This window comes from Vipera ursinii (genome assembly GCF_947247035.1).
Source record: "Vipera ursinii genome assembly, chromosome: 1".
NCBI lineage: Eukaryota > Metazoa > Chordata > Lepidosauria > Squamata > Viperidae > Vipera > Vipera ursinii.
This window is the reverse complement of record NC_139512.1, coordinates 22,748,187-22,770,976: the sequence shown is the minus strand read 5'-3', so window position 1 is coordinate 22,770,976 and position 22,790 is coordinate 22,748,187. Positions and strand designations below refer to the sequence as shown.

At 43.4% G+C, this 22,790-nt stretch overlaps 1 protein-coding gene across 3 annotated transcripts in view; it reads right to left on the bottom strand.

The window, feature by feature from the left end:
* The window catches only part of DDHD1 (DDHD domain containing 1), a 47,996-nt gene extending 33,269 nt beyond the window's left edge, over window positions 1-14,727 (bottom strand). For all 3 annotated transcript variants that reach the window (XR_014490893.1, XM_083349965.1, XM_083349966.1), the window contains exons 1-2: window positions 13,803-14,727; window positions 399-569 (exon numbers count right to left, since the gene is read on the bottom strand). Coding sequence is in view for 2 of the 3 variants with exons in the window: in XM_083349965.1 (XP_083206091.1) it covers window positions 399-569; window positions 13,803-14,676 (1,045 nt within the window). In the remaining variant the exon portion in view is untranslated. The remainder of the gene's footprint in view (window positions 1-398; window positions 570-13,802) is intronic.
* Between the last annotated feature and the right edge of the window lie 8,063 nt (window positions 14,728-22,790).

The following is a 22,790-nucleotide window of genomic DNA, read 5'->3' as shown; positions in this document are numbered from 1 at the left end:
ACACAGATGGATGCAGTTTTAATAAATCATTTTTTCTATACCGTAACTAGAATCAATAAATGGATCCTTTAAAGATTATTCAAGTTACTACATTTTTCAGATATTAAAAGCAAGCAACTAAGCAGATTTATAGAAATGCCATATTTTAATATATATTTATTGCATTATATTGTTGATTTTAAAATGTTGAATGTATATTTTGAGAAAATATATTCATGGAAGAACAGGTTCCTGGCAATTCTGTGTACGCTGAGGAAGACTTCTGACATTCTGGGAGATGTTCTGTCCATTAATGTGGAAATATAAGTGTAATTATCTAATTAAGTATCAGATGTCCTGCAAAAGCTATGACCATCATAACAAAGAGATATCAGGAAATTTTCTGTAGCAAATCTTACCCTCTTTTCTATCTATAGGTTTTGACACATTTGTGTCAGAGTTCTGCATCTGCTGCCCCTTGAAACAGCGGAGATGTTCCTGTTCTATCAGATTACTTTCTTCTTCTTCTAGTGGTTGCCATGTGCCATCAATAAACCATTGTCCACGCATCACAGGAATCTTTTCAGATTCTAAAATGGAAAGAAACAGAATATTAAGATCCAATGTAGACTAGAGAAATGTGGTTGAATATTTAAACAACAACAGAGACCACATGAATGTATTTATTTTCCTAAGATTATACAGCACAAAATAATAAACTCTGCTGTATTATAAAAATAAATAATAGGAAAATAATTTTATTAGTAGGCTATCTGTGTCTGATGATTGCTAATAAGGATGAAACTAATGAGTGATCAATGTCGCTGAAAAATCTCACATAGAATACTGGTAGTCCTCAATCTGTGATCACAAATGAGCTCAAAATTTCCATTGCTAAGCAAGACAGTTGTTATGTGAATTTTGTCCCATTGTAATACCTTTTTTGTGACAGTTAAGTGAATCATGGCAGTTGTTAAGTTAGTACCAGAGTTGTTAAGTGAAACTGGCTTCCCCATTGATTTTGCTTGTTAGAAAGTCATAAAAGGTGACCACATGACCCCGGGACATTGCAACTGTCATAAATAAATACATGTCAGTTGCCAAGCATCCAAATTTTGATTTCATGACCATGGAGATGCTGCAACATTGTAAATGTGAAAAACAGACATAAATATTTTCCCCCAGTGCTGTTGTAACTTTGAAGAGTCACTAAATGAATGATTATAAGTAAAGGACCACCTGTATTCATTTCATCCTCTTTGTTGCTGCTTGAGCTGCTGGAATTTACTATAGGATTGGAGTTCTTGAGACACATTGGTTTTAGGAATTTCAACTCATCTTCCCCGGGAAAAAAGTCGACTCTGAAGTTCATGATACCATGATAGCCATGAACCTGTCTCAAAAACCTTAGTTTTTGCTAAGTGTCCTAAGACACATCTGGTAGCTAAATAACATTTCAGCAAAGCAGGTTAAGACCTTTAACTATCTGGGGATTTTTTCCCATGCTATGGGCAACAATACATCTCATGTCAATTATGTTATCTCAAACATAGAAAAAAAAACAGTGCTGTTTTTACAATCCTATTTCTCGAAAGGAACCCAGCACATACCTGCAGTGGTTGAAGATCTGAGCCTAGCTCCTTTGTGGAGTTCAGTTGGGCCCCTACAGGTGATTCCTTCCTCTTAGTTCAATCCAACTTTTTGAGATCAATTTTTCCAGTACTTCGCTGCATTCAGAACAGTGAACCTGGCCAACCTAAATTAGAAATTTCTGCCTGGATTTTTATTTTCTCCAATTCGCTTAAGCTCTCCTTTTTTTCCAGCTGGCTTGTTCCCTTTAATTGTGAATGACAGCTTTCAGTCTTCCTGGCATCAGCCAATATATGACAAACTGCAACTTTATGGCTTTTCATGACTTGACATCACCCTGATGGGCTATGCACTCGCAGCAGCTGATCTCAAGCAGTGGCCGACTTAGAGCTTCAAGCAGATTTACCTAGAAACATCTTTGTGAGCCACTCTGCACAATCAGCTGGATATCTTAGTCACATAGCAGTTCCAAAATATAGAAGGGCTTTATCCTTGGCCAGATTCAATATACCCTTAACAGCGATTACTGAAGGGAGATACCAAAAGATCCTCTTCAAACAGAGACTATGTCCATGCGGTGGAGGAATATGAAACAATGGAATGCAGATGCTTCTCCAGAATTATTATTTAATTATTAATTAATTAAATTAATTATTATTTAATAATTATCACTTCATTATTTTTGAAGGCATTTTCAATGGAACACTGTTCTCATTCTACAGTGCTACAATTCACATGGTAAAAAGATAAAAGTAATGGTTTCCCCGGCCCAGTTGTGTCTGACTCATCTCCGTTTCTTAGCTAAGGGAGCCAGCATTGTCCAAGGACGCTTCTGTGATCATGTGGTTGGCATGATTATATGCCAAGGCACATGGAACACAGTTATTTTCCCACTGAAGTGGTACCTATTTATCTACTTGCATTTGCATGCTTTGAAACTGCTAGGTTAGCACAGCTATATTAGAAAGAACTAAGAAGCAGCAATGAAAATTTACTAGGGAAATGAGAATAGATAATGTGAGAACAGAACAGAAACAGATAATCAATAATGCATATACAGTATGATCATTCAAAGGCCTACACAAAGCAAGCATTCTTTTTTAAACTGCACATTTAAGGAAAAATGGCAAGTTCTCTCAAAGAATATTAGATATGTGATCCACCAAGAATACTCCTCTATTTGGAGTCTTGGGAGACTACCGTATGTGTAAAAAAGACTGAAAGTCTTTGCAAAAGAATGAAACAGATTCTGCCTAAAGATTTCAGCCTTGGCGATGAAAACCCAATAATCAGCCCAGCATCCATGAAATTAATAAATTGTCAAATGGGTAAGATGTTTAGGAAAAAAATACTAACAGAACTAATCATGGTTGAATAACTTTAGATAAGATGCCTGGGCTAACACTGTGTTATCGCTATGTAAAGTCAGGCAGTTGTCTGACTATAGGTATTGCACCATCCCCATGGTCGCATGATCAAAATTCAGATGCTTGGCAACTGACTCATATTTATGATGGTTGCAATGTCCCAGGATCATGAGATCACCATTTGCAACCTTCTGACAAGCAAAATCAATGCGGAAGCCAGTTTCACTTAACAACTGTGTTACTAACTTAACAAGTGCAGTGATTCACTTACCAACTGTGGCAAGAAAAGTCATAAAATGAGGCAAAACTCACTCCACAAATGTCTCACTTAGCAACAGAAATTTTGGGCTCAATTGTGGTTCTAAGTTGAGGACTCTCTGTAATACAATAGGCATCAAGAAACAACAGGTGCAAGTCATAAGTAGTGAACTGTTCATATGGTTTGGATAAGGCTTGTAGAAAGACTGCAGAAAAATACTGTATGAGAGAATCCTATGGTGGAAATTGTTACTTGTTCTATAAAGTGTTCCTACTAAGTGAAAAAGAATGTTCACCACTTAGCAGTGAAAGGCATAAATTGTCACCAATTTTTTTTATTTTATTTATTTTAATTCCATTTATATCCCGCCCTTCTCCGAAGACTCAGGGCAGCTTACAAACTTAGCAGTACCCTTCATTCTATGTATATGCCTGCTTGTCACAAATGAAACTCTAAACATATGAATCTTAAGAGACAGTAAATATGTCAGTGTGTGATATCTAGCAGCACAAATTCTATCATAAATTTCAGAAATTTTCTTGCATGAGAAGTTGATTCTCATGGCAAACAGTGTCAGACTTCAGAAAGAGGTGTATTAAATCTGTTCGTCAGAAACTCAAGTGCCTATTCAACTATAACAGAAGCTTCGCAACTTAGTCATAGCTAAATAAATTGCTTTAATGGAAATAAAAATCAAATTATGCATCTAAAGATTTGCATCTGCCCAAGCACATACAAAAGGGACGCGGTGGCTCAGTGGGTTAGGACGCTGAGCTTGTCGATCAGATGGTCGGCAGTCTGGCGGGTCGAATCCCAAGTGCCGCGTAACAGAGTGAGCGCCTGTTACTCATCCCAGCTTCTGCCAACCTAGCAGTTCGAAAGCACGTAAAAATGCAAGTAGAAAAATAGGGACCACTACAGTGGGAAGGTAACAGCGTTCCGTGTGCTTTTGGCGTCAAGTCATGCCGGCCACATGACCACGGAGACGTCCTCGGACAAGCGCTGGCTCTTCGGCTTTGAAACAGAGATGAGCACCGGCCCCTAGAGTTGGAAATGACTAGCACGCATGTGCGGGGGAACCTTTACCTTTACCTTTAAGCACATACATCAAGCCCTTTAAACTTTATTAGTCATAGATTTAAATCCCAAGCCTTTTATTTAGTCATTCCAAATTAATAGATTTTGAACCATTCTTTTCTCAGCTTCAAGATTATGTGGCACCTACAGTATTCAATGTTTATTCAGTGTTGGGTCTGGCTTGAGCACTGATTCCCACCTTGCCTGCTTCAGCTTTTAACATGCAGTATTTTGACATTCAATGGAGATTACATATTATTCAATGACTATTTGGTTAATAGAATCAATAGGGTCAAAATGTAATGATCTAGACCAGTATTTCTTAAAACATTTTTTCCCTCAGGACCCCTTTCTACTTTTAAAAATTATGCAAGACCCCCAAAGAGGTTTTGTTTATATAGGTTATATTCATCAATATTTACCATATTAAATATTAAAATAAAATAATTCGCTGCTGCTACTGGTTCTCATGATTGCTTGATGGCATTTTAGTATTATCTACATATCATTTTGATTCTGAGAAGCCCTGAAAGAGTCTTAGAGGGATCTCCAAGATCTAGGAGACACACTTTAGGAACACACTTTAAGAAACACATCTGGCTTAGACAAAATCTTTTTTTTTTTTCAAAAGAAAATAAAAAAGAATAAAAAATACAATCCGAAAGATACAAGAAAAAAAGGGGTGGTGAAAATAAAGAGGAAAGAGAAAGAAATAGTTTTTCCCTCTTCATGTAAAAACAACTTTAGTAACTTATCACTATCTCTAAATTAAACCTAATTTCTGTTTTCCCCATCACTCACCTCTTAGATAAAGAAAACAAATTCCAAATGCTACATCAATCAATTGTTGTCAGCAAAAGTCCAGTAAGGATACCCAGATGTACTGTATTTTCTTCTTTTAACTTCGTCAAACAAATCAATCTTATAAAACTTCTCTGAATTTTTAAATTTATTCATTAACCATTTCAAAGTCCCAGAGATAATTTGCTGATCATCTGTGTTTCCAAGTGAAAAATCTTCAGGAGTTTAAGAGATTGTTTTATATCAATAAATAAATTTAATCCTTTTGTTTGTCATTGCTAAAACCATCTTTCCAAATCTCAGCAGAGCATTCATTTAGGACCAGAAGAAACAAATTATCCAAATTAGTTTCTTGGTTTAATATCTGTTCTCTCCTCCAAGGAATAAGTCATCAATCACATCCTTTTGTATTACATTTAAATGATCTTTTAAATTAATTTTATAGATATCCACTGTTCTTATTTTGTAACTTCATTAGAACATGTTCTGTCAATTTTATCAAACATTTGATCGACCATCTGATCGACAAGCTCAGCGTCCTAACCCACTGAGCCACCGTGTCCCTTCAAGTGATTACATTAGAGTAATTTAGTAGATGTTCTCCTGTGCCTGACATTTTCTCCACCGCCCCCAGTGGATATTGCCTAAACAAGTTGTCTCTTTCTGACTTGCTTTTCTCTATAGCTCAGCCAACCCTTAAAACGTACTAACCACCAACCCTTAAAATGTACTAACCACAAACTTGGTTCTGTGACATTAATTAGTTGATTAGAAGCTGGCAGAAGTCCCTGCAGTTTCTTTCACAAGATTTTGGAAGTGGTTTGCCATTGCCTTCTTCCTAGGGCTCAGAGAGAGTGACTGGCCCAAGATTATTGAGATGGCTTTGTGCCTAAGGCAGGACTAGAACTCCTAGTTCTCAGTAACTACTGCATCAAGTCATCATGGGTGATAAAATTAGTAAACAAAGACATCTGAATAACGGACTCCCTCAGGGCTCTGTATTGGCCCCATCCTTATTCAACTTATATATTTCTGATATACCACCCACGCTATCAACAAAGTTCTCTTACACTGATGACTTGGCATTAGCATATAGCCACAAGGACATCGAAGTTACAGAAGGTGTACTTACAGCCGACCTTACAACTCTGAGCACATACTTCCACCAATGGAGGTTAATCCCAAGCGTAAGTAAGACAGTCACATCATGTTTCCACCTTAATAATAAACTGGCAAAAAGAGAACTCAATGTATACCTAAATAACAAATTGCTCCCATATGGCTGCCAAGGTTAACAGCAAAAACAACATTCTGCAAAAACTATGCGGAACAACTTGGGGAGCTTCAACTCCAACTCTTCGATGTGCAGCCCTTGGGCTTTGCTACTCTGTAGCGGAGTACTGCGCACCTGTATGGATAAACAGCTCACATACAAGACTTGTTGATGTTCAACTCAACCATACGATGAGATTAATTACTGGGTGCATAAAATCTACACCTATTCGCTGGCTACCAGTTCTTAGCCACATACTTACGACGACAAAAAGCTCCCATTCGGGAGTATAGTAAGATCCTGCTAAACTCCTCTCTACCCATTCATGCCTATACCTCTGATCTCTTAAGATGTCGATTAAAGCCAAGAAATCCACCACTCATCACAGCGCTTAAGCTGCTGGCCGAACATCAGAGCACTATACAAAAGTGGATGGAAGCATGGAGTAGCTATATCTCCCAAGATATTTCTGAGCATATTAATCCTAATAGTATACCTCCAGGATTTAATCTACCCCGACACATATGGGTGGCATACAACAGAATTAGAACAACTCATGGGGTGTGTGCCGATTCTCTGTATAAATGGGGAAAGACACCTTCAGCACAATGTGATTGCGGGGCTCCCCGACAGACTATCCAACATATAGTGAGGGAATGCACTAATAGAAGATAACCAGGAGATTTTAAGGACTTCCTCTGTGTAACAACGGCAGCTACTGACTGGATCTCCAAACTCGACATTAAACTCTGAAATGTTATTTCTGTTTTCCTCTTAGGTTTTATAATTGCTTCTTTTTTTAAAAAATGTTTTAACTGTTCTAACCTGTAAATATGAAGTGCTTTTAATTCTGTGTGTGACCAGCCATACGCTAAATAAATACTGCATCACTAAGACCTTGAAATTCAGTTTCACACGGAAGGCTTTCTTTTGCCTCCTAAGCAGTTTGCAGAGTCTCTAGTGCAGGCAAGTCAAACTCACAACGTCATGTGACGTAGTGCGACGTATCACAACTTTTTCCCCATTGCCAGCAATGGGGTGGGTGCAGTTTCATTGGCCAGCAGTTTGACATGCCTGCTCTAGTGCATTCCTTTCGATGTGTATTCCCAATGTGTGCCTGCTTGTTTTCTTGTAATCGTTTCCTTCCCGATACATGTAAATATGAACATTAATTCTCTTCTTGATAATTATCCCAGCATTGGGTTGGTCATTCCAAAAAGCATGGGAATGGATGAAAGGGACTATTGGATTTGTCCTTTTCTCCAACTTCTTTATGAATCAAATTCTGGAGACCTTCCCTGATATTTGGGCCCACCTGGCTATTTGGCACCATATTTTGATTTTGTAAAAAAGAAAAGAAAAGAAAGCTGAAGTAAAACCATATGCACAATTGTGATCACATCATTTTTAATTTAGCAAAGGCTTTGCTTAACCATTCAGTTGCTAGCCCCAATTGGTTAAACTACGACTACAGGTACTATATATTCCTGTGCCACACAAGCTCCTTATAGCCTGCCACCACTTCAAAACATTACCACTAAAATTCCCTCCCACTTACCCATTTTTATCTAAAAAACCCAGGATAACATAGAAAAAAAAACTGTCAATCCCTCCTGTTTTGTGATATAACCACATCCCCGAATACCAGGAGAATCAGAAGGCTATACTGCAGCTCACATCTTTTAGACACAGCTCCTTGTGCTGCCAGAGGTGTAGCATATGTACAAATCATTTGGTGCTCTGTGTCTCAGTGATAAAATATTGATAATGTTAACACGAATCATGTGTGCCTTTCTAAAACATTAAAAAATGTTCTCACTGCCATTTTGCTGTAACTTCACTATCACAAGACTTCCAAAGTGAGGGACACCTGACTAAAATAACAGAAAAAAGTAACCAACTGAAAACAATAGAATAAGTAAACAACAGACATACAGGTAGACCTTGACTTATGACCAGTTGCTTACCAATTGCTCGAGGTTCTGACAGACCCATAAAGGTACTTACGATGCAAATTTGTACTTCTGATGGCAGGGCCCCTCTGCAGTCACATGATAACATTTTGACTGCTCAGCAAAAACCCACATTTGTGGCTGTTTGCAGTGTCCTAGTCACAGGATTACAATTTATGAGAATTTTACTGGAAATCGGTGTTTATTTCCTGTTTCCAGCAAAAAACATCCCACAGCAAACAATGGATTTAATGACCATTGTGTTCACTTTACAATTGCCACAAAAAAATCTCTCTTAATGACTGTCACCACTTATGATCATAATTGTGGGCTCAATTATAGTCATAAGTTGAGTACTACCTGTAACAATAGACCAGGGGTCTCCAACTTTCTGGTTTGGTGGCCCGGTGGGAGAGGGAGAGGCAGGAGCCTTGTGCACGCATGTCCAAACGTGAATGTGGCCATATGTGCATGTGCATGCACAAACAGGCCATGAACATGCAGACCACGCAAATGGGGCTTGAGCATGCGCGGAAGGCTCTCAGTGACACCGGTGCCTGTGTGAGGTTTCTGCCAGGCTCACAGAAATGCTACCACCAGCGCAAGCATCACGTCCCCCCCCCATGAGGCTCACACCAGAGTCTGCAGCAATGCCACCACTGGCACGAGGTTCGCGCTGCTGCCCCTGCACGTGGCTTGTGCCACAGCCTGCCTACTTGCAGCATTGCCACCACCTGCACAAGGTTCATGGCAATGTCGCCACCTGGGTGTGGTGTGCCACTGCCCATCTTCTGCTCGCAGAGCTGCTGCCACCCGTGCAAAGTTTGTGGCAATGCCGCCGCCCGCACGATACTAGGAGCACTGCCGTCACACTTTCAGCAACGGTGGCACAAGGGCAGGTGAGCACACGCACAGCAGCACATGCACTGCCCAGCTACTCATGTGGCCCAGTGGCCTTGGCCCGGTAGTGGGCTGTGGCCCATAGGTTGGAGACCTCTGCAATAGACTATTGAATCTATTGGGAGAACAGAGAGTATTTATTCCAGCTGTTTAATGGTTTATCTACTAGTGTGGAATCTATCTATATATTGTTGTACTAAAACTCTGGTTCTAATCTTTAATTAGGCAAAATGGTGCATTATTAGGCAAAACATTTGAACCAAGGTACTTCAAATGGGCTAACTTAAAGAATGCCTTCAAAATCCAGGGCCCATGACTGCTGTGGAACTGAAATTCGGTAAATTTGATTGAGCCTTTTATAACATAAACATTATCATAAAGCAGTTTATGATATAATGGAAAATGTCATAAACATCTACATGTTTTGATGATTGTGCTATACAGTTCAACATGGGTGGTTTTCAAGGCAAATCCATTTCTGAATGTATCCCAACTTTTCCAGTGAAGGTTGTACATTAGAAGCTCTACCATTGTTGAAGGCGTTAAAGAATCTGATAAGGAAATATCGCTAAAATCATGACCCAACAATCCATGGGTTATATGGTAACTTTAAGAATAATTATTTAAAAGATTTAGTATTCATGATGCATATTGTTAACTTGTGTCACTAGCTTCGTTTTTAAATACATAGCAAATTATTTTTTTCTTCTTATCAGCAGTCCAACTAAAACATACAATACACTACTAGAAAACCTTTGCTAGCATTTTTCTTGGTCTTGAAATTATGTAAATTAATGAACAGCCTTTATGTACTTTTGTAAAAGCAAGTAGTATAATGGTAACATTTCATCAGACTCATTGGAAAACTATTTTGTTATGCTAGCTCCCACTTACAGTAATCTACACTGTCAATAAAAGAGAGCTTATATCAAATTAGAGAAACTAACAGCTTTCATCTGTCCTCTGAAAGACTATAAACGATATAATAAAACAAATACATAATATCTCAGGATAAGTGGAAATGAAACTATCCTATACTTCCTTTTCCTATCAAAGGAAAAGGCTAAAATTCTCTGGATAGCAGAAGGATAATAAAACAGTAAGAGAACTGACGGAAGCAAAGATATTGATTTGAAGGATGCAAATATAAAAAGCTTATAAGCAACAATTAAGAATATGCAACTTACTGTGGCAAGTATTCAACAGCACCTTTCATCAAGTTCTTTCAAAATTATCACATTACAACACACACAATTTAGTATGAGGGAAATACCTTCCTTTCTCTGAGTCATGAAGGAAACGTTATTAAAGGCAATCTCCATGGACATTTCATGACTGCATGGAATCAGTGAGCACACACACACATACACACACACACACTCCCACACTCCTATGTAGTTGGAAATTTGCTGTATCAGGATTTTTTTCATGAATATACAAAAATTCCTCATTGTAGATAATCATGCTGTATATACCATGATTTAGAGAGGTGAAGAACTGCACATAATATTTTCACACTGAATTATTATGTCAATATATCACTGGAACAAAAATCCATTAGACCAGGGGTGTCAAACTGCCAGCCCATAGCCGGATGCATCACACGGAAACTGCGCCCACCCCATTGCTGGCAATGGGAAAAAAGTTCCGATGCGTTGCACGACGTCATGTGACATCCGTTGCTCACAACTCGGCGGATGCCTTAGTGGAAGCCTGGGAAAGGGCAGCCACGGAGGCACTTGACCGAGTTGTACCCTTGCGGCCCCTGACTCGGTGCAGATCCCAGCGAGCTCCATGGTTTTCCGTGGAGCTTCGGGAGATGAAGCGTTGGAGACGGGGCCTAGAGAGCTGTTGGAGATCCAGCCGATCCGAATCCGACCAATTGTGACTAAGAAGCTATATGAGGTCTTATCTCGCAGCGATAAGGGCGGCGAGGTCTAATCACTTCGCTACCCTTATCGCGTCCGCAGATAACCGCCCGGCCGCCCTGTTTAGGGTGACCCGCTCCCTCCTTAATCAGGAGGTGAGGGAGGAACCCTTGCAGGGTCGTGCCGAGGGGTTTAGTCAACATCTGTCGGACAAAATCGCTCGGATTCGGACCGGTCTGGACTCCGACTGGGCAGAGTCTGACGATCAGGACACGGGTGGTCTTGTCGATATTATCTGGGAGGAGTTTGATTCTGTGACTCCGGAGGAAGTGGACAGGATTATGGGGAGGTTGAGCTCCACCACGTTTATTGGACCCGTGCCCTTCCTGGCTGGTTTATGCGGCTCGGGAGGGGACACAAGGCTGGTTCCAGGCAGTTATATCTGCCTCTTTGAGTGAGGGCAGTTTCCCCGCCGTCTTGAAGGAGGTGGTGGTGAGACCTCTCCTCAAGAAGCCTGCCTTGGACCCGGCTGTCTTGAATAACTTTCGTCCGGTCTCCAACCTCTTGCGAAGGTTGTTGAGAGTGTGGTGGCGCATCAGCTCCCTCTGGTCCTGGATGAAACAGATTATCTAGACCCGTACCAATCGGGTTTCAGGCCCAGGTACAGCACGGAGACGGCATTGGTCACTCTGTTGAATGATCTCTGGAGGGCCCAGGACAGGGGACATTCCTCTGTCCTAGTCCTATTAGACCTCTCAGCGGCGTTCGATACCATCGACCATGGTATCCTGCTGCGGCGTCTCAGGGGATTGGGAGTGGGAGGCACAGTTTTTCAGTGCTTCTCCTCCTATCTCCTGGGACGTTCACAGTCGGTGTTGGCAGGGGGGCAGAGGTTGACCTCCAGGCCTCTCGCTTGTGGAGTTCCTCAGGGGTCGGTCCTCTCGCCTCTCCTGTTCAACATCTACATGAAACCGCTGGGTGAGATCATTTGTGGTTTTGGAGTTGGGTATCATCAGTACGCTGATGATACCCAGCTTTTTATTTCGACCCCAAACCACCCCAGTGATGCCCTCGACGTGATGTCCCGTTGCCTGGAAGCGGTTCGGGTCTGGATGGGGAGGAACAGACTTCAACTCAACCCTGACAAGACTGAGTGGCAGTGCATACCGGCATCCCGGGATATTCAGAATATTCCATCTCTTTCTATGGGGGGTGAGCTATTACCCCCCGTAGATAGGGCTCACAACTTGGGAGTCCTCCTAGATTCACGGCTTATTTTGGAAGATCACATAGTGGCTGTGACTAGGGGGGCCTTCGCCCAGGTTTGCCTGGTGCGCCAGTTGCGGCCCTATCTAGACCGGGATGCCCTGCGTACGGTCACTCATGCGCTCGTGACCTCTTGTTTAGACTACTGCAACACTCTCTACATGGGGCTGCCCTTGAAGACCACTCGGAGGCTCCAACTGGTACAGAATGCAGCCGCAAGAGTTGTGTTGGGAGTCTCCCGATACTCCCATGTTACACCTCTGCTCCGTGAGCTGCATTGGCTCCCAGTTGTCTTCCGGGTGAGGTTCAAGATGCTGGTATTGACCTACAAAGCCCTACATGGCATGGGTCCGGAATACCTTGGGGAGCACCTGCGGCCGGCATCAACTTCCCTCTGCCCAGTACGCTCCCACAGACAGGGCCTCCTCAGGGTGCCACCAGTCAAAGAATGCCGACTGGTGGCCCCCAGGGGGAGGGCGATCTCTGTGGGCGCGCCGGATTTATGGAACCGTCTCCCGGTTGAGCTCCGGATGGCGCCCAACCTGCGCTCCTTCCGGCGCGATCTAAAGACGTATCTCTTTGAACAAGCTGGCCTGGCCTGATGGGATGGGGTTGGGTTTTTATTACTTTCAAATGTGTTTTAACCTATTGTAAGAGTTGTGGGCATTTTGTTTAATCTTTTTTAATTTTTGTATTTTGTCTTTTAACATGTATTCCCCTGTTCACCGCCCTGAGTCCTTCCGGAGAAGGGCGGTATACAAATAAAATTAATAATAATAATAATAATAATAATAATAATTAAATTTGGGAAGGTGCTGCATAGCAGAAGAAAATAATACAATATAAAGAGAAGATGCTGACATGTATTTAAGACATGAGCCGCCTTCTTGACAAAACAGGAGTCTATAAGATGAAGCAAGTGCTCAGTGATTGTGCATATTTGAAGAATGGCCAATGCAAGCAGAGGGGAAAAAAGGGACACTCAATTAAGGGCAAAGATGCTGGATATCCATTCTTCTGCATCCTTCACCTGCTCCTATTCCTATGGTGTTTATGTTATATGCTTACAAGCAGGATTCTAGCATTTTATTTTTTAAGGAACAAACACATTTATAAAAAGGTAAAGGTTCCCCTGCACATGCGTGCTAGTCATTTCCAACTCCAGGGGCCGGTGCTCATATAGAATCCTAAACCTACAAATACAATGCATTGTTTGGTTAAGTAATGACTACCAAATACAGGGGAGCTGATTTTTTCTCGTGCAAGGTTTACAGGATGAACATTTCATTAGCCTTCTAGTCCCAGCCAACTCGGCCAGGAGCCAACCATCACCCTACTGGATTCACTCTTCACCAGGCAGGCAAAGGATTTCAGCACTTTAGCAAGCGAGGGCAAGGCATTCCTTCTCCGGAGACAATAGCAGTGAGTCCCCTAAAGGATGATAAAATGGAAGAGGAGGAAGCCACTTACGGTTCCAATAAACCGGATAGCACTCGGAGTGGACCACGTCCACCTCGTAGAGACCTCCACGGACACAAACCGGCTCAGGGGTCAGGATGCTGGAAGGCGGCGCGAGTTTCTCAGGCCCACCTGTGGGGCTGGACGAACCCTGGTCGTCAAGAAGCAGAAGGGCGCGATAGGCCAGTTCGATGCGCAGCGAGTCGTAGCCGATAAACGGCTTCCAGCCCTTGCGGTCCTCCCGGTAGAACCAGCGCACCTCCTCGGCCCCCAGCTCGCGGACGACCTCGTAATTGCGGCTGATACAGGAGGAAGCCGAGATGCCCCCGCCGCTCAACCCGCTGCCCGATCCGCGGGCTCGCTTGCGGCGCTCGGCCACGGCGCAGCCTTGGCTAGAAAAACCGCTGCCGGCGCTCTCGCTGCTGGCCAAGTCGCCGGCGGCTTCCTCGTCGCCCGCTCCGTCGAGCTCGTCGTCGTCGTCGTCGTCGTCATCGTCGTCGTCCTCCTTCTCGTCGTCGTTGTCCTCCTCCTCCCCGTCTTCCTCACGGCCCAACGGCGGGTAGAGCAGCCCGGCAGCGCCGCCCGCGTCCATCAGCGCGGCGCCGCCGGGGTCGAGGAGCAGGAGGCGGTTGCTGCGGCGCCGGCGCCGCCTCTGTGGGAGAGAAGCGTTAAGCGGGGAATGGTGGCGGCGGTGGTGGTGGTAGTGATGCGGCGGCGGCGGCCGCCGGTGGGGGGGCGGCGGGGGTAAGCGCTGGGGACCTTCCGGGTGGTCCGGCGCCGCTTCCTCGGAGCCCGAAGACGACAACCGCGCCGGCGGCTGAGGAGAGCGCGGGCGTTCGGCTGCCGCCTTAGAATCTGCCAGCGGTTTCCCCTCAGAATCACACATTCTCCTCGCGCCTTTGCGGAAACCGCCCAGGCAGGCGGCGTTCGGGTTCGAAGCGGAGGATGCCTCAGGGTTCTCCATGCCGCCGCGGAGGGGCAGGGAAGTCGGGAGGGGGGGAGAGTTGGGGGGGGACGAAGGAAGCACAGGCCGGGCGAGGAGGTCTCCGGCTCGGGCTCTTGATCCGGCTCCGCCTTAGCTCCGCCTCCCCGCGCCGCCCAGGTTTGCAGCCACCGCCAGGGGGGGGTAAAAACGCATGCGCGCCCGAGGGAAGTTGTACACTCCTCGCGGCGGAAAAATGAGGTCGTAGGAACGCCACGTTTACGGTGGGTAAGGAGGAGAGGCTTATTCGCCATGACTTCCGGAGCCATCCCCTCTTTTCCACCCTCTAGACCAGGGGTAGGCAACCTCAGCTCTTTTATGACTCATGGACTTCAATTCCCAGAATTCCTGAGTCAGAGACTCAGGAATTCTGGGAGTTGAAGTCCATGAGTCATAAAAGAGCCGAGGTTGCCTACCCCTGGTCTAGACCGTATTTAAGCAATGGATTGTAAGAGCCCCCCGGGTGTTAAGGAAGCCAAACGTTTCCCGTCTAAGATGAACTCAAACGAATCCCATGCCCCATTGAGTCATCGTTTCAGAGAGATTTCCTTATCAAGATTCCTCGATGCTTTCAACAAGGACGGAGCTTCCATTGTCTTCACTGGAAAAGAGGTGTATCTGCTTTCAAAAGCCAATGTTTGACTGTAGCACAATCAAACAGCCCAGGAAATGTTTTAATTTATGACATTCTGTATTATGTCATAAATTCTGCAGCCCATGCTGAAGTGTAAAACGCAATCAAACATCAGCACAGGAAATGTTTTGTCACATTTTGCATTAGGCCACAAACTGCTTTATAATGATGTTTGTGTTATAAAATGTTTTAATGAAATTTGCCAAATTTCAGTACCACCTGGAATTTGGACACATTGTGTAAGTTAGACCACTTTAGGTAACTTGATTTAAAAAATATTTTTGTTGTTGTTAGTTGCAAAGTCGTGTCCGACCCATCGCGACCCCATGGACAATGTTCCTCCAGGCCTTCCTGTCCTCTACCATCTTCTGGAGTCCATTTAAGCTCACACCTACTGCTTCAGTGACTCCATCCAGCCACCTCGTTCTCTGTCGTCCCCTTCTTCTCTTGCCCTCAACCTTTCCCAGCATTGGGCTCTTCTCCAGTGAGTCCTTCCTTCTCATTAGGTGGCCAAAGTATTTGAGTTTTAGCTTCAGGATCTGGCCTTCTAAAGAGAAGTCAGGGTTGATCTCCCCTAGGACTGACCGGTTTGATCGCCTTGCAGTCCAAGGGACTCGCAGGAGTCTTCTCCAGCACCACAGTTCAAAGGCCTCAATTCTTTGGCGCTCAGCCTTTCTTATGGTCCAACTTTCACTGCCATACATTGCAACTGGGAAGACCATAGCCTTGACTATATGCACTTTTGTGGGCAGGGTGATGTCTCTGCTTTTTAGTGTGCTGTCTAGATTTGCCATGGCTTTCCTCCCCAGGAGCAAGGGTCTTTTAATTTCTTGGCTGCAGCCCCCATTTGCAGTGATCTTGGAGCCCAGGAAAATAAAATCTGTCACTACCTCCATTTCTTCCCCATCTATTTGCCAGGAATTGAGAGGGTCGGATGCCATGATCTTGGTTTTCTTAATGTTTGGCACTCTTCTTCTTCACCCGCAACAAGAGGCTCTTTAGTTCTTCTTCACTTTCTGCCATTAGAGTGGTATCATCTGCATATCATCTGCATATCTGAGGACCCAGATTGTTGGGGGCAATTAAGCTGACTTTGTAATAATGCCACTTGGGGGGGGGGCGAAAGCCCTAATAAGCAGGTATATACATAGAATGAAGGCTACTGCTAAGCTTGTAAGCCGCCCTGAGTCTTCGGAGAAGGGCGGGATATAAATGGAATTAAAAATAAAAAAAATAAAAAAATATCTTAGGTTGTTGATATTTCTTCCGGCAATCTTGATTCCAACTTTTGATTCATCTAGCCCTGCCTTTCTCATGATGTGCTCTGCATATAAGTTAAACAGGCAGGGTGACAGTATACAGCCTTGCCGGACTCCTTTCCCAATTTTGAACCAGTCAGTGGTTCCATGTCTAGTTCTCACTGTTGCTTCTTGACCCGTATATAGGTTTCTCAAGAGACAAATAAGATGGTCTGGTACTCCCACCTCTTTAAGAACTTGCCACAATTTGTTGTGATCCACACAATCGAATGCTTTAGCATAGTCAATGAAGCAGAAGTAGATTTTTTTCTGGAACTCCCTAGCTTTCTCCATGATCCAGCGTATGTTAGCAATTTGATCTCTAGTTCCTCTGCCTCTTCGAAATCCTGCCTGTACTTCTGGTAGTTCTCGATCCACATACTGCTGGAGTCTAGCTTGTAGAATTTTAAGCATAACTTTACTAGCATGAGAAATGAGTGCAATGGTGCGATAGTTTGAACATTCTTTGGCACTGCCTTTTTTTGGAATTGGGATGTAAACTGATCTTTTCCAATCCTGTGGTTGCTGTTGAGTTTTCCAAATTTGCTGGCAAATTGAGTGTAGCACTTTTAACATTTTGAACAGCTCAGCTGGAATACTGTCCACTAGCTTTGTTGTTGCTCAGCTTTCCTAAGGCCCCCTTCACTTCACATTCTAGGATGTCTGGCTCGAGGTCAGTGACCACCTCATCGTTGTTATCAGGGACATTAAGCTCATTCTTATATAGTTCTTCTGTGTAATTTTGCCACCTCTTCTTAATCTCTTCTGCCTCTGTTAGGTCCCTGCCATTTTGGCCTTTTATCATGCCCATTTTTGCATGAAATGTTCCCTTCATCTCTCCAATTTTCTTGAAGAGATCTCTGGTCCTCCCTATTCTATTGTTTTCTTTTTCTTTGCACTGTTCATTTAAGAAGGCATTCTGATGTCTCCTAGCTATTCTCTGGAATTGTGCATTCAATTGGGTGTATCTTTCTTTTTCTCCCTTGCCTTTCGCTTCCCTCCTTTCCTCAGCTATTTGCAAAGCTTCCTCAGACAGCCATTTTGCTTTCTTGCATTTCTTTTTCTTTGGGATGGTTTTAGTTGCTACCTCTTGTACAGTGTTGCAAACCTCTGTCCATAGTTCTTTAGGCACTCTGTCTATCAGATTTAATTCCTTAAATCTATTTGACACCTCTACTGTATATTCGACAGGGATGTGATTTAGTTCATACCTGAGTGGCCTAGTGCTTTTCCCTACTTTCTTCAGTTTAAGCCTAAATTTTGCCATGAGAAGCTCATGGTCTGAGCCACAGTCAGCTCCTGGTCTTGTTTTTACTGACTGTAGAGCTTCTTCATCTTTGGCTGCAGAGCATATACCGTAGTCAATATGATTTCTGTGTTGACCGTCTGGTGATGTCCATGTGTAGAGCTATCTCTTAGGTTGTTGAAAAAGAGTGTTTGCTATGACCATCGTATTCTCTTGACAAAATTCTGTCAGCCTGTGCCCTGCTTCATTTTGTACTCCAAGGCCAAACTTGCCTGTTATTCCGGTTATCTTTTGGCTTCCTACTTTAGCATTCCAATCCCCCATGATGGTAAGGACATGATGATAAGGACATCAAGGTGCTGGTGATGACCTATAAAGCCCTAAATGGCATGGGTCCGGATTATCTTAGGGAGCACCTGCTGCCAGCATCAAATTCCCATCGTCCTGTGCGCTCCCATAGGGAGGGCCTCCTTAGGGTGCCGCCGGTCAGGGAGTGCCGGCGGGTGATCCCCAGAGGGAGGGCATTCTCTGTGGGCGCGCCTGCCCTTTGGAATGATTTACCTGTGGAACTCCGGACCGCCCCCGATCTGCGTTTGTGTCGCCGGGACCTGAAAACCTGGCTTTTCGATCTATCAGGCCTGGACTGAAGGGGTTTTAAGCTTTTTTAAACATTGTTTTAATTGTTTGGGCTATAATTAATTTAATTCATTTTAATTCTATTTTATCTTAATTTTATATTGTCTTTTATATGTTGCCCTGTAAACCGCCCTGAGTCCTTCGGGAATAGGGTGGTATAAAAAACTAATTAAATAAATAAATAAATAAATTTTTTGGTGTTAGTTCTATAAGGTGCTGTAGGGCTTCATAGAACCGGTCAATTTCATCCTCTTCAGCACCGGTGGTTGGGGCATAGACTTGGACTATTGTGATATTGAATGGTTTGCCTTGGATTCAAACTGATGTCATTCTGTCATTTTGGGGATTGTATCCCAGTATTGCTTTTCCTACACTTTTATTGACTATGAAGGCTACTCCATTTCTTCTGAGAGATTCTTGCCCACAGTAGTATACCTGATGGTATACTGTCCATTTTAGTTTGCTGATTCCTAAGATGTCGATGTTCAGTCTTGTCATCTCTTGTTTGACCACGTCCAGCTTTCCTTGATTCATGGATCTTACATTCCAGGTTCCTATGGAAAAAAATCTTTACAGCATTGGACTTTCCTTTCACCACCAGATACATCCACAGCTGAGCGTCCTTTCGGCTTTGGCCCAGTCGCTTCATTCTTTCTGGCGCTACTAGTACTAGCCCTTTGCTCTTCCCCAGTAGCATATCGGACGCCTTCCGACCTGAGGGGCTCATCTTCCAGCGTCATATCGTTTTGCCTTTTGGTACTGTCCATAGGGTTTTCATGGCAAAGATACTGGAGTGGGTTGCCATTTCCTTCTCCAGTGGATCACATTTTCTCAGAACTCTCTGCTATGACTTGTCCGTCTTGGGTGGCCCTGCACAGCATAGCTCATAGCTTCATTGAATTACACAAGCCCCTTCGCCATGACAAGGCAGTAATCCATGAAGGGGTCAAAAAATATTACCCTGTGGGTAAAAGTCAAAGGTTACAGGAATCAGAATTTTAGTAATGTGTAGATGAAATATTATTTTGTTCATTTAATTTGGGCTTAGTACAGCTTGTGTTTGGAGCCATTGTTGTTTATGGCTAGATTCAGCCATTGTGTGCTGGCTTACTAATGACCTCCTAGTCCTAGTGCAGGGGTGTCAAACTCAATTTCACTGAGGGCCGCATCAGCATTGCAGTTGCCCTCAAGGGGCCAGGTGGGTGTGGCCTGGGTGGGCATGGCCTACTGGGTGGGCGTGGCCAGAGTGCGTATGGCCTACTGGGTGGGCGTGGTCAGCTCTACATCGTTGGCATCAAGGGTGCCTATGGGGGCCTGGGCAGGAGTGGGACAGATCTGAGGGTCTCTGGCAGGAGGAGGGTCTCTGGGCCAGGGCCAAGGCAGTGGGGGCCGTTCCCTCACTGTTTCCAAGATGGCTTCGCGGGCCGCATGAAACCACTTTGCGGGCCGGATCCGGCCCCCGGGCTTTGTGTTTGACATGTCTGTCCTAGTGTCTTAGCAGTTACTCTGGACTGAGAAAAATGTGGCCTCGCAGAAGGATGTTGGGAGCTATCCCAGTTTAGAGGGATTCAGATTACAGATCTGTATTACATTTTGCTCATGGAATCTGCTACTGAATATTCATGGAAACTGTGTGTCCTGTTCTAAATCAACCTACAAACACATAAAAAGATTCTTTATCTTTACTAAATGAGGCTCGCACCAGTTTAGAGGGATTCAGATTACAGATCTGTATTACATTTTCTTCATGGAATCTGCTACTGTATATTCATGGAAACTGTGTGTCCTGTTCTAAATCAACCTACAAATACATAAAAAGATTCTTTTTATCTTTACTAAATGAGGCTTGCAAACACCCATGCTTGCACTATAGAGACAAGTTCCCTTCAGAGTTCAGCAAGTTCGTCTTACAAAAGTTCCAAATCAAAGCGGCACACAGGAGAGTAGCTAAGAGGAATCTAAAGGTCAGAAGCTTGTAGCAGAATTATCAGCTGGTCCAGGTTCAAAATCAAGTCAAGACACATGGAATGGGAATTAACAGGCAGCTGCCATCAATGGAGAGCTTGTGGTTGTTGCTGGATTTTAGCAGAAGCAAGACACCATGTAGCTCATTTAGCATGTGGGATTTCTATCACAAGAGCAATCCACAGAGCACTTTTGCTTTACTCTCCAAGCTCTTGCATCCCTCATCTTTGAGAGCAACAGCAGCTGTGTTTGCTGATAACTGGTCTGTCCCATCTCTCAAACACTGGTCTGCCTGGTGGTGCTAGAGCTAGTTGCTCATTGTCTGTTGGCCCTTCTGGAGCTGAAGTGTTTAGTACCACTTTACAACGCCTTGGTAAGGCCACACTTGGCATACTGCATCCAATTTTGGACACCACAAAGTAAATAAGATGTTGAGCCTCTAGAAAGAGTACAGAGAAGAGCAACAAAGATGATTAGGGAACTGGAGGCTAAAACTTACAAGGAACGGTTGTTGGAATTGGGTATGTCTAGTCTAATGAAGAGAAGGGTGAGGGGGTGACATGATAGCAGTGTTCCAATATCTCAGAGGCTGCCACAAAGAAGAGGGAGTCAAGTTATTCTCCAAAGCACATGAAGGCAGGACAAGAAGCAATGGATGGAAACTAATCAAGGAGAGAAGCCACCTAGAACTAAGGAGAAATTTCCTGATAGTTAGAACAAATAATCAGTGAAACAACAAGTTGTGAATGCTCATTTTTAAGAAGAGACTGGACAGCCATTTTTCTGAAATAGTATAGGGTTTCCTGCCTGAGCAGCAGGTTGGACTAGAAGACCTCCAAGGTCCCTTCCAACTTTATTATTATCTTTGGTTTCCTCTTCTGACTCCAAATCAGAGCCCATCATGATGCTCTGGGACAGAAACAGCATTTTCACCAAGACTGCAAGGAAAACTTGTATAATGTTGAGTAACACCAAAGAAAGAGAAGGCCTGGGGCTATCCCTTGTCCTCTGATGACCAATCCATTTTTTTTTTTTAAAAAAAAAGTTAAATAGGGTGGCATAATAGTACGTTGAATGTGGACTAGGGCAGTGTTTCCCAACCTTAGGAACTTGAAGATGCGTGGACTTCAACTCCCAGAATTCCCCAGCCAGCATAGTTGAAGTCCACGCATCTTCAAGTTCCTAAGGTTGGGAAACGCTGGACTAGGGAGTGTAAGGTCTCACTTATTCTGTATTACTCATAATCCCTGATTTGAAAGTATTCTGCAGGATTGTTGTGAAAATAAAAATGAGGGTAACTTTATGGACACCACCTTGAGAAACAACGAGGAAATATAAGATAAATGTGTTACTATAAATAATAAATAAATTGATATTTCAGAAAAGGAAGAAATGGAGCTAGAGTTTATGCCTTGGTACAGGAATAAGGACAGCCTATCGGGCTACCTGTAGTCTCCAAACCACATTTTTTTAAAAAACACAAAACACCAATTCAGAAATAAAAGAAAATATTTATACATTATATGCATCTCAAACATAAAAGCTAATGTGGTGTTTACTGAGCAAGCACACCTACGGAACAAATGAAATAAAGCTTCTCTTTTCATAACACTGAGAAAGAGAATGTCTTCACATGCTATTTCCTAAAACTGGTCACCCAGAAGGGTGACAAAAATGCTACTGTCTTCGAGAAGAAGCTTCACATGGAAGGTTTTATACATCTTCACAAGCCCAAACTTCTGGCAAGTCATCAGCTCCTTCTTTGATGAGATACCAGGGAAAAGCATAGGACAGATCTGGTCACTTGAGGTCCAGAACTTAAAATGAACGTTTTAACTACTGGGATTTTGACAGTAGTTACTATATTATATAGAGCTTTTTCTAACTTCCACAATACATCAAAAACCCTCTGTTTTTCCCTGAAGATGTCAGCACTGAGGTAGAACTTGTACAAGTATCTGCTCTATGGATTGTTGATTTAGCTGTAACTTGAGAGTGGGGGAGATTCATTCTCCAAGCTTGTGGGTTGGTTTCCAAACGTTTTGTTACCAGGCTAGGTTACATCTTCAGTGGAATTTACAGGATGTTACTGTCCGTGTCCTTCTGTTTATAAGGGCTTTGTGTGGTCAGTAGGTCTGTAAGTCTTCAATTCTGCTCTCTTGTTACTTACCCGTTTCTTTAAAATCACAAAACGGTGTCCCCTTCCCTCTGCAATAAAAAAAATCTAGTTTCTTTGGAA